This window comes from Aulonocara sp. 'chitande type north' Nkhata Bay, linkage group LG14, assembly GCF_057382095.1.
Source record: "Aulonocara sp. 'chitande type north' Nkhata Bay isolate Kocher_YH1m ecotype deep benthic linkage group LG14, A_spYH_male_GT1.1, whole genome shotgun sequence".
NCBI lineage: Eukaryota > Metazoa > Chordata > Actinopteri > Cichliformes > Cichlidae > Aulonocara > Aulonocara sp. 'chitande type north' Nkhata Bay.
Genome location: NC_141357.1, coordinates 31,886,359 through 31,898,388, shown reverse-complemented (window position 1 = coordinate 31,898,388; position 12,030 = coordinate 31,886,359). Strand labels below are relative to the sequence as shown.

Here is a 12,030-nt window from a genome sequence, read left to right as displayed (position 1 = left end):
TTAATACTCACAACATTTGAGGGACCAGAGCCATATTACTGATTGAGTTACTCTAGATTTGCCATGTTCTAGTTTCTCTCTACTGGGCCGTGAAGTGCTACTGACATCTTCAGGAGAAATCAGGTACTGCAGGTCAGAGGAAAACGCTACGTCAGCACCGTACGACGTGGAAGATGGGGGAGGCTTGACGACGATGATACGTTATTATTCTTCAAAATAAGAGCATCAAATTACAGTATCCCTCTCAGCCTGCTTTTTGACACATAAAGTACATTTAAAAACATACATTGTGCATTTCACTTGAAGCACAGTGCTTTTAAATGGAACCTAATGTGACGCACAACAAAAATAAAAATCACGAAAACCTTTATTCCGAAGTCGTACTATTAAAGCTGCGACCTGGCTGGATGCAGGGATTTTCTGTCTGAATTCTATGGAAGCAGGTAGATGATCATGTGAACGATTCAGGATGAGTAATCATGGATGTAGTATGGGATACTAAGTAAAAACAGCGGTGCCTCCGTTTAATTTATGTTGTATTTCAAGGCTACTGCCCGCGCGACTTGTTTAGTCTTTCTGGCGACTGAAACTTGGCTCCAGTCTCAGCTACAGTGGTGAGGATTTGAAGCTAGCTGTCAGGTAGTAGCCCACTAGCAAGCCACATCAGCACCGTTGCTATTGGTCAATCACGTTAGCATCAGTGTAAGCCAGCTGTTATTCTGTGTCGATGTAGGCTAGCATTGTTCTGTTTTTCTCCCCCAGCTTTATGTGCTATTGTCTTTCTTGCAGAGATTTCATTATGGCAGACAGTATCATGAGCAAGGCTGCAACCATGGAGATCCCCATTAACAGCAATGGAGACACAGGCACTCTCCCAGAGGATGACAGTCTGGAGCAGGTCAGTGATGCTTCATCTCACCTCACTCACTGTGGAAATGAATAATGCTATTTTGCTTATAACAGTATCTAGTTTCCCTAAATTTTGCGTGATTGTACAGTTCATGGCTGGTTAGGCCAAATGTTACCCTACCATGTAAAGGCCTGTAGCTAGGGACAGTAGATGTGTACCTCCAACCCGATAACGTTGAATCGTTCAGAGCACCTACAGGAGGAAACTGTGACATAAATGAGCGTTTGCATGACAAACTGTCAGTAAAATTAAAAGGTTGGTGCACCATTTGTAAAGCCCTTTGGGATTAAGAAAGCTACACCAGCAATGACATTAGTAGCATTAGAATAAGCAATACTGAGGCCTCTATAATGAAATGTATGACTACTACAAGTAATATTATTATTTTTAGCTCATAATCAAATGTTTTGTATGTTATCTGTCTGCACGTCAGCTTTACAAAAAATAGATTCTGTTCATTTTAACTAAAAGTTATGGATGACATACATTTATGTTTATGTTTAAGATTACTGCTTTGTGGGTCTGACCAAGATAAATAAAATTACATTGTTTCATAAAATGATCAAGTGTGCTCAGCATTTTTGTGCACCTTAACATCCATGCAGATACTTTGAAAAAGCTAATAAATTGTGTTTATCTGTTTTAACTCAGGATCTGCAGCAGGTGATGGTGTCTGGACCCAACCTGAATGAAACCAGTATTGTCTCTGGAGGTTATGGAGGACCTGCAGGGGGCATCATCCCAACCAGCAGTATCAAAGGTACTTTTAGCAAACCATGCTTCCATTCTCTGCAGGTATTGCTTTGTTGTTTATTCTTCTAAGTAATATCTGCAGGGATATTACAAATTTAAAGGTGCATTAAGTACAAGTTGCTGTTCAGTAAGTAATTTTCATGCTAAAACGCACACATCAGTTGAACAGGATTTTTAATAAGTACAGTTGACCCGGCAACTCCTTTTCCAGGGGCTGACAGACACAAATACCCTTAAAGATATTTTGTTTCACGATGTTCTGGCTGTTGTTAGATAAAGGCTGTGTCAGAGATCAGTGCTTGTACTGTCTTTCAGTTACTGAAAGAGGTTGATACTTAGTGCATCTTTTAAGAAACAATAGCAGGAGCTTTTCTTTGTGTGTCACAAGAGAGCTGCTGACCTGCAGTCTCCTGGTTTATGTCACAAACATCCATATTCCTTAGGACCCGCAGTTTACTTCAACCCCGAGTATCTGGACAGAAGACAAGCCCCTGCACCAGGACCAGGTGGCTGTGTATTCTAATAACCCCTTTCTTTCTTATTTAACCTTGATATGTTGGTCTTATTTGCCCCCTTGTAAGAGGTTTTGAGGCTTGATGAGCGGACTTGTATGTAACCTTGCTTGTACCTACCGAACTCTGCCACTGAACAGCTTCAGCAAGAAGTAATGTTTTGGCACCTTTCAAAAATAGGAATGAACTAACCAGATATTACAGGGCTGTCACATTCAATGTTGTGTTGATGTCTAAAAAAAATCTGTTCTGTTCTGTACTTTGAAATGCACTTTGACCATTTTGCCAGTACTTGCATCTCATCCCATGAATTCCATTTTCATCTTCTTTTTTTAATGCTTTTATTGTGCATGTGAAGCCTGCCTGGTGGATTATTATTTACTTCAAAACCCCTCTAACCCTGCTCTTTATGTGTCCTCCACTGCAGAGCATAACAGTTTTTAAGCTCCTTTTGGACTTTCACTCCTTTTCCGTGGGTGGCTTCATGTCTGAATGCACAGCGTATAGCAGCGCACTTTCTCCATGATCATTTACAAATCAAAGAAAGTGCACAGATTTACACATGTTGTGTGAATGCAGTATGTCACATTTCATGACTTAAGTACCACTGACACAGGATTGATCTGGATATAAGAGCATTGTGTAACATAATATCCAGTCCAGTTACCATGGTTATTTCTACAAATATTGTGGGAATGCTTGAAGATTCACACAGAAGCTACCTATGTCTGAATGACTGAATTACTTCAACAGATTAATGAAGCCAGCAATTCTACAAATCCCATGTCAGAAAGGGGCTTCGGTCTTCATGCTCTGCTGTTCTGCGGCATATCTCACTCCCAAGCTGCTCTGGCATGTTTCACTACAGTCATTTTTACATGTCTTCCTCTCATTCTTACTCTATATCACCGGCATGTTCATTTCAGACATTCGCATGAAATCCAGGGGTGTTAACTTGCCTAAAAGTCAATCTGCAGCAAGTCGACTTGCCCACCACACAGAGCAGCATCCAGGTATCACCATGCTCATCACCCTGTCCACACTGTCCTCACTTATTTTCTGTAAACCACTGCCTTAAAAACTTCTCCTCATAGAAGAAGCTCCAGTACTGTGTACACTGTGTGTTTATTTCTAGCTTTTATGTTCTTTTTAGGGTCGTCGAACCATAACACAAATTCAACTGAAGAAGTTTCTCGTGGTGTAGCAGTGGAGAAACTGGACAGTGTGAAGAAATGGGGCATAAACACGTACAAGGTATTCTGCACTATGTGTGCATGCTGTGTTTTTAAAATGGAATAGATATGCTTGGATATGTCTGTGTTCCAAAGACTACATCAGGTTGCGTTGACACCGTGTGCTGTTCTCTGTTCATATTCATTGCGCAGTGTACAAAGCAGATGTTCTCAGAAAAGTTTGGCCGAGGCTCACGGACAGTAGACCTGGAACTTGAGGCTCAGATTGACGTGTTAAGAGACACGAAGAGCAAGTATGAAAACATCCTAAGACTGGCAACCGCTCTCACCGATCACTTTCAAAGAATTGTGCAGACGCAGCAGGCTCTAGGAGATGCCTTCACTGACCTCAGCCAGAAGTCCCCAGAGTTGCAGGTATAGTATTGCAGAATCTCCCCATATGACATGTCATGACATTGGCAGGTAAAACCTCTGTATTTCTCTGCAGGATGAGTTTGGGTATAATGCAGAAACACAAAAGCTGTTGTGTAAGAATGGCGAGGCTCTGCTTGGTGCCATCAACTTCTTCGTATCCAGTGTCAACACACTGGTCAACAAAACAATGGAAGATACTTTGATGACGATTAAGCAGTACGAAAATGCAAGGTATTGAACTACTAAGATGTACAACCATTAAGTGGTTAAACTTAATGGTTGCCTAGAAAATAACTCAGTCTTGTGTTTGTGTTCAGACTTGAGTTTGATGCCTATCGCTCTGATCTGGAGGAACTGAGTTTGGGACCAAGGGATGCAGCTGGCGTGGTTCGCATTGAGATGGCTCAGCATGAGTACCAGATCCACAGAGACAAATATGAAAGGCTGCGTAGTGATGTCACCATCAAGCTTAAATTCCTGGAAGAAAACAAGGTTCAGATTACAGTCTAGTTTTATTCTTGAAATCCCTGCATGTTTAAAGAGTGCAGTCCTCTGAATTATTATTCTTTTTAGCTCTAGTAGTGAAAGATAGTGATATAAGTATAACTTCTTCACTTTTTTGGGCAAAGTTGGCACTTTTTTTCCCCCTCAGATTTCCTCGTTACACTGCACATGCAGGTTTTATGTCCCAGACCATTTCAATTAATTTGGGTATTTTTTTTTTTAAGTCATTATCTAAAGAAGTGCTTAAAGCATTTCAAGATCGCTGCTGAATAGCAAGCCTTGCTTCTAGGAGATAATCCCAGTGTCCACACTCAGAGACTTACCAACTTTGTGGCACATTTGTGCTAAAGCCTTTGAGGGCTTAAGGCTGCCCCACTGTCAAATCAAGCGCATGAGGGCTCTCTGGCAGATTTCTTGAGGTCTTATGCATACTTTCTGAATTTCTGCAGACTATACCTAAGGGTACCTTTAGGTTAAACTTAAAAAGAAAAGTATGAGGAAACAACAAACAGACACACAGGACCAGGCAACCCAAAGGTTGCAATAATATTTAGATTTAAATCAGGGCAGTACAACCTCTCCTTTATTGCACACAAATGTAATTCATTAATCTTTTTTATAGTGTTTAAAATGCTGTCCCATTCCTTTTTTCATACCATTTTTATTCCTTGTGAAATTACACACTCAGGCTCTGCAGTTTTGCTTGCAGGTGATGACATTTACATTTTTGAGGGTTGAATACTTAGGAAGGGTACAGGGACTGGTTTTGGCTCCAGTGATTTTTACCTCCAATCATGCAGCATTGGTAACCACATGACATCAGTGTTGTTGACATCATTGTGGTTTCACATGAAGCAAAGCCTAGATTAAACCACACCCAAAGTCAGGGTTTATTCATGGATGATGTGGTTTTGAAACAGGCTAGGCACTTGCAAACATTAAGGGCACAAACAACTGCCTTTAGCAGTATGATATGCCTCCTTAAAAACAGCTGGTCGTAATAGTTTTGAGATGGTCATTCTGAACGTGGAAAAAAAACACAAAAAACCCCCAATCATATTTAAAATATAATACTAAAATACTGTGTCTTGCCAATGCCTCTTCTAAGTTGCTTGAAGGATACCCATGTTACTGTGTTGAGTGAGCACAGTGTTGAATATAACTGCTATCATTATACAGCAAAAAGAAGGAATCTTTTGCATTTCTGCTACTTTCAAGGTAAAACCTTAATTAGAACTTATATTAGCAGAAAAAAGAGCTGCCCTTGCCGAGAGACTTAATCTCTCTAGTGTGTGCCTGCATCTGCCCAGGGGCCTCCTCTTGACAGGAATGACTAAAGCATCTCAACTATGAGATGTCCTAGTTGGATGCCCAAACGTCCTTAACTGGCTCCTTACTTGGAGGAGTGAAAGTAAAGCAAAGTAAAATTGAATATATAGCACCTTTAAAGATAAATATCACAAAGTGCTTCATCACAAAAACATAAAGTAAGTTTAAAAATGAGTTTTTAGCTGCTTTTTAAAAGAGACCACAGAGTCCACAGATCTTAAGCTCAGTGGGAGAGAGTTCCCAGTGTCTGGGGAACACTGCTGAAAAACCTCAGTCGCCTTTAGTTCTCAGTCTTTTGTGAAGCAAAACCAATAGACCCTGATCACATGACCTCAGAGACCTGCTGGTGATGTATGAATGTAAAATTTGACTCATGTACACTGATGCTTGATCATGCAGAGCTCTAAAAGTCAGCGCTAGAATCTTAAAGCGCACTCTGAAGGTTAATGGCGAGCCAATACAACTGAATTAGTATCAGTGTGACATTTGAGTACTTGGAAGACTCAGTCAGCAGTGTTGTAGCTGCATGCTGAGCAAGCTGCAGACATCTCCGGGAAGATTTGTTGAAACAAGTAAACACCGAATTGCAAAAATCTAAAAGTGATGAAATAAAGGCATGAGTATGAATTTCCAGTTTAGAGCCTGAACGACTGAAACTCACCTGGGAAATTTTTCTCAACTGGTAAAAGCAAGAGCGAACCACGTCAGCTTCCAGGGAAAAAGCTGAGTCAAAAATGACCTCAAGGTTCCTGATGGAAGATTTATCAGATGTGACAACCCATATGGAAAAGATATATATAAATCTTATAAAATTTGTATCTGTCTTGTGTGAAACTTGTATGAAAATCATATAAGTGTGAAAACAGATATAAGATCCCTTGAAAAATTATATAATGAAACTTGTATGTTTTGGATACTTACTAAAACAATGTATGAAAGTAATGCGAAAGTGGCCACTTTCATGAGTAAATCATGTAAGCCTTATATGATTTACTCATGAAAGTGGCCACTTTCATGAGTAATCACATATAAGTTTTTACTATTTCTTTTCCGTATGGGAAGGGGACCTAGAATCTCCATTACCTTAAGCACAGATCTGACAGGGGCACAAACAAGGACTTCTGTTTCCTCTTCAGTAAGCTGGAGAAAATTGCCATCCATCCAACCTTTAATACAGTCTAATCATTTATGCAAGATGTCTAAGTCACAGTAGAAACATCTTGGGCTTAGAAGAGATATTTAACTGAAAGTCATCTGTGTAGCAGTGACAATAAATGTCATTTAAAAGTGCTCAAAATATGCTGAAGATGGAACAGATAGACAAAATAAGAGCTCCATAACAGAACCTCGTGACACACAGTAGACAAGAGAAGTGGAGAATCATGTCATGGTCAGCAGTATCAAAGGCAGAGGTCAGGTCCAGCATCAGCAAAACAACATTCTCCTGCATCGCTTTGCATAGAAATGTCACTGGAGACTAAAGAGAGCTGTTTTGGTGGAATGAGCTCTATGAAAGCCAGATTTAAATGTACCAAGAATGCTGCATTTGTCTAAAAGAGATGTATGCTACTTGGTCTCAACCTTTTCTAAACTGCTACCAATAAACAGTCATTTTTAGATTGGTGTATAACTTTGAGGATGAGAAGAGTCAATTTTTTTTTTTTTTTTTTTTAAGAGATTGAATGGCATCTTTCTTAAAATAAGCAGAGACTCGGCCGAAGAGCAGTGGAGCACTAGTTATATAGAGCACACGGGGGCCGATAGACTGAAAGACAGTTTTGAACAAAGATGCAGGTAAAATGTTGAGGATGCTTCGAATCAGCTACTATAAATAGTGGCTCAAATTAGTGACCCATATTTTAGAACCCAGCAACTCTCCAGAAGAAGCTAATTTCTGCTACTTGTATTCACAGTCTCCCTCTTTCAGTTAATACTCCGAGGTTGGGTCCCTAGGTAAGGGTGGAAATGCACATCGATAGCTTTGCTTTCACACTTAGATCTCTCTTTACCACAACAGACTAATACAGCGTCAATCTCCTGCACTACTCTTTCCTCACTCATGAACAAGACTCCAAGATACTTAAAACCACAGGGCCTGGATGGGCACAGCCCAAAAGCAGTACATCAGCAATCCCTCCTGTGGGGCCATCACTTGCAGAAAGGGGCTGTAGGAGTTCGGTGTTTTGTGGATCAGACAGTAGTTGTGGTGAAGGTCCTGGCACTCTGATCCCTGGTTAATAAATCTGGCTTTAGGAAAATGAAATGTCACTCATGACAAGAACTGTTAAAAAAACATGGAAATTCTTGCCAGATAAATGTAAAATAGCAAATAAATTCAAGTTAAACTTAAGATAGTATTTTCTGAGATCTTTAAAACGGCCTGCTTGACTCCTGAGAATAGGCTTCAGAGGAATGTGCAAGTTATTTTTAGGAATGTATTCCGAGCAGTTGGTGATCCAAATAAATGTCTGCAGGCTGTGCTTTCATGTAAACACCTGAAACCATGTTTGTAATGTCATTTTCTCTCCTCTCTTTTCTTCTAGGTGAAGGTGATGCACAAGCAGCTGCTTCTCTTCCATAATGCCATCTCCGCTTATTTTGCTGGCAACCAGCAGCAGTTAGAACAAACTCTTATACAGTTCAATGTAAAGTTAAAGCCCCCAGGATCAGATAAGCCATCGTGGCTGGAGGAGCAGTAATATGCATCCAGGGTTCAGCATTTTGACATGTACAGTTTCATGCTGGCATTGTGGTTAGATGGCGAATTTAAATGGATAAAGGAGTATATTGTAGAATAAGTAGCAGCCAGATATAGCTCTTTTGTAATGTTTTTCAGTATGATTTATTACATAGATGGACAACTTTTTAAGTTGTTCTTATGTTGTTTTATGTTAAATCACAAAATTACCCCATGTTATTTTCTTACTCTTTAGTTAGCACAATCATTTCCATCTCTTATATATGTACAGGATAGTCAACTATTGTCGAGATTCTCCTTTGCAGTTTGCACATGCATTATTTTGATGTATTTGTATTGTTGTGTAAGGTTCCCTTTTAATATTTCAGTGTACATCAAATAGGAGGAATTCTTAAAAAAAAAATAGCAAGTCAGCAGGGTACTGCTACAATGTTCAGAAATTATATTTATTTTCCTTATGCACATGTGATCATGAGATCAATTTTAACACTTTTGAGTCAAACACATCAGAATATAGATTCATGTTTCTACTGTCACTGTTAAAATCCCTGCCTGAATGGTCAGTTTACAGTTTCTGTAGAAGGGGAATATATATACAGTAAATATATATATATATATATATATATATATATATATATTTAGCAAACATGATTTTTCTCTAACCTAATATACAGTCATAATTATTTTACACCTAAATTTTGGATACAGTGTTAGATCAAGTCCAGCACCATTGCAACTATCTGTCTTTTTTACTCTGGAGTTTACACATGGAAACAAGCCTGAACAAACATGACATTTGTGTTTAACAGCAAATCCCCATCAATTCCTAATCTAATCAGATCTCAACAATCATAAAGAAATCCGTATCAAAACATGGCACGCAGCCAGTGTTGCAGTGACTGTAGGAGCTGGCATTGTGCAACTGCAAAACTTCCTTTTGAAATACTAAATGGGAATAGTGGATCAAGGTGCACTTTAGGTTACAGTACAAGTGTCAGCGTCATCAAAAACAGAATGTATGAGTTCATTTGTTATAGTTTGCGTTATTTATTTACCTGTTTGTAACATAATTTGTATGTTACTTAGATTGTTTTAGTCAGCTGATTGTCTTTATCTTCTGCAAATCCAATAAAGTCTGCTGGATGTTTTGTTTCACTTAGATGTGCTTTCGACACAGGGGCTGTCAGTTTCGTATGGTTACAGTTCACAGTATGTATGTAAAGAAAACTCACAATATTCAGTATGTAATTTTAATTATGTACATGATAAAATATATCTGCAACATGCTTTCAGTGGATTACCTTATTTCTTATTCCTTAAAATACACCTTTTTTTTTTTCCTGAAAGTTTGCTTAAGGTTTTTGATGTTGGCTTAAAAGAATGAGACAGGGCGACCAGAAGTAGCCTAAAGAAACTGAATGTTTTCTTTGAGGTGGTGTATGCAGTGAATAAAGCCATCAATCTGTCAATATTAGAATCACAGACATGATTGCTTTTTCAAGCTTCTCTGCCATTAATACAAATAGATTTTTAATGGTCACAGTGCTCTCAGATAAAATCAGAATAAGAGATTAAGGTTAAGAGATTAGATTATAACACACTCTTATCTAATCTTACCTTTATAAGTTATATAATATGATAGTTTGTTGTGGTCACACATTTGGTCTTGTAATTAAGTCTTAAATATATTCTTTACTGTCAGTCCCTTCAGACTTCCCTCAGTATCGCTTTCACTTCCTGCTTAAAATCTTATTTTATCCCAAAGGTCATTTTCCATTGGAAAAGGCAAACAACATGCAAGTTTTCCTCAGTATCTGAGAAAATCCCATGGCTTGCATACTAACACTGTTTAACGCATTGCAGACAATTTGCGGGATGATTTGAAGTATCGATCTTGAAAAATGTTTATGTCAATTTTCTATCATAATATGACTTGCAGTCCTGTTTTATTTATTTTTTTTATTATTTATTTATTTTTTGCCTGTCCCGTTTGGCTCTTTTGCCATCAGAATTATTGTCTAAAGGCAAAGAAAGATGCCCAACGGATTTACTTTACCAAATTGACCATCCCAGCCTTGCCATAATGGTCCATTTGATTCACCTTTTATTGTGTATTTTATTTTCACTTGTTGAATACGGGACAGACTTGACTGGGGGAAAGAAGGGGAAAAAGAGGGAAAGAGAAACAGCTGAGAAGAGGGACGGGGGAGAAGGGCAAAAAACAAAAACCAACAGAACGGGCAGAAAAAAAAAAGAGAAAAAAATGCATATATCGATCACCTGGATCACCTGTTGAGAAAGAAAAAAGAAAACAAGCAGAAGAGAACAAGAGTAATAGAATTAACAACATCACAATGATATATGGGAATATGACAGTAAATACTAAATATTAAACATTATTGTGCAGCACATAAGATCAACAGAACACAGTGTGCTTTGAGGTAGGAGCCAAAAAGGGTGTAGTTTGTGGGTGTGATCACCCATGTGTACACCTGTGAGCATGGACGCGCTTGTTTTTTTAAAAGGTTCCTTCATGTAATGATCTGCTAGAGGGTGTGGGGGGGCCACAGCCCCGTCCTCCAGGGCATGAAGCAGGTATGGAGGAGATCAAAACTCCAGACATCCAGAGGCCCCCAGAACACAAGAGACCAAGGAAGACTAACAGAGGGGCAGCCGCGCCACTGTCCCAGAAAGAGTTGAGGAGAGTCCCAGATGAGGGCTCACTCAGCAGCCGCGGAGCAGAAGCCAGGGGGAGTTGCAGTGACGCGCCCGTGAGCTCCGCCGGCAGCCAGCTGTGCCTGAGTGACCGAGCCCCAGGCCGAGAGGCCGGGGGCACCCCACCTCCGAAGTGGCCCGAGCAAGCCCCAGGCTCCAGGCCCCGATAAGCGGCCGCCAAGGAGTGAGCCGGTGTGTACCTGGACGCCCACCCCCAGACACAAAGAACCACCAACGCACCGATGTCTGAGGGAGTCCGCCACTGGCAGGGGAAGTGGTGGTGGGGGGAGATAGGCCTCCAAACCTTGCAGTCCTGTTTTATTAATGGGACTGAAGTTTTTAAGTACCGAGTCCCCAGCTCAGGGGTCCGATTGCGTTGTACGGATTTCCTTATATGGTCATCAGAGCTCAAACTGAGGCATGTATTCGAGGGCGAAATCCTGTGGGATTTTGATAAATATACACCACGTAGAAAAAACAGTCGACTTAATTTGTATTAGTGGTGTTAAATGTACTCTATTACACAAAAACAAATACACATTCTGGGCTTGTGACTGGTGAGCAATCCGTTATCGTTATCTGATAATGAGCATCTACGGAGCAAGGTTCAAGCAGTTTACCAAGAAGAAATGTTGGTGCTGGACTCGGTCAAAATATGTACAGACAAATGTGAGAATTTAAGTTTTTCTTGTGCATTAAAATGTGAAATTATGCTAAAAAAAAATGGAGTGGGGGGGTGGGTGGGTTGCGACTCCATCAAAGCGGCGAGTTATGTTTGCGGAAGTCAAACGACACGCAGCCAATCAGAGCTGGACTTATTATACCGCTCACCTTTGTGAGAGAACTCCCATAATATAGAGTTAAAGCCTGAATATTAGTTGAAAATTAATATATATAATGAATTCAAATCAATGACGGTCTCACCGCAGGAATATTTACTAAAGTATATAACATTTAATTTATTTTTAATTAAGTTGATAATGTATTTATTACATTTTAAAT

General features: G+C 39.7%; 1 protein-coding gene across 6 annotated transcripts; it reads left to right on the top strand.

The window, feature by feature from the left end:
• Positions 1-310: 310 nt before the first annotated feature.
• LOC147314974 (arfaptin-2-like) lies at positions 311-9,599 on the top strand. Of its 6 annotated transcripts, none has more exons than XM_086262098.1 (10): positions 311-443; positions 790-898; positions 1,562-1,670; positions 2,107-2,169; positions 3,102-3,188; positions 3,329-3,429; positions 3,561-3,782; positions 3,856-4,013; positions 4,100-4,274; positions 8,159-9,599. In XM_086262098.1, the coding sequence occupies exons 2-10, from the start codon at positions 800-802 to the stop codon at positions 8,312-8,314; spliced, it is 1,170 nt and encodes a 389-aa protein (XP_086118224.1). In that variant the 5' UTR covers positions 311-443; positions 790-799; the 3' UTR covers positions 8,315-9,599. The 6 variants fall into 6 exon arrangements, with proteins under 6 accessions (XP_086118224.1, XP_086118223.1, XP_086118221.1 ...); XM_086262097.1 differs by having other exon boundaries at positions 400-639; XM_086262095.1 differs by having other exon boundaries at positions 400-702.
• The last annotated feature ends 2,431 nt before the right edge of the window (positions 9,600-12,030 follow it).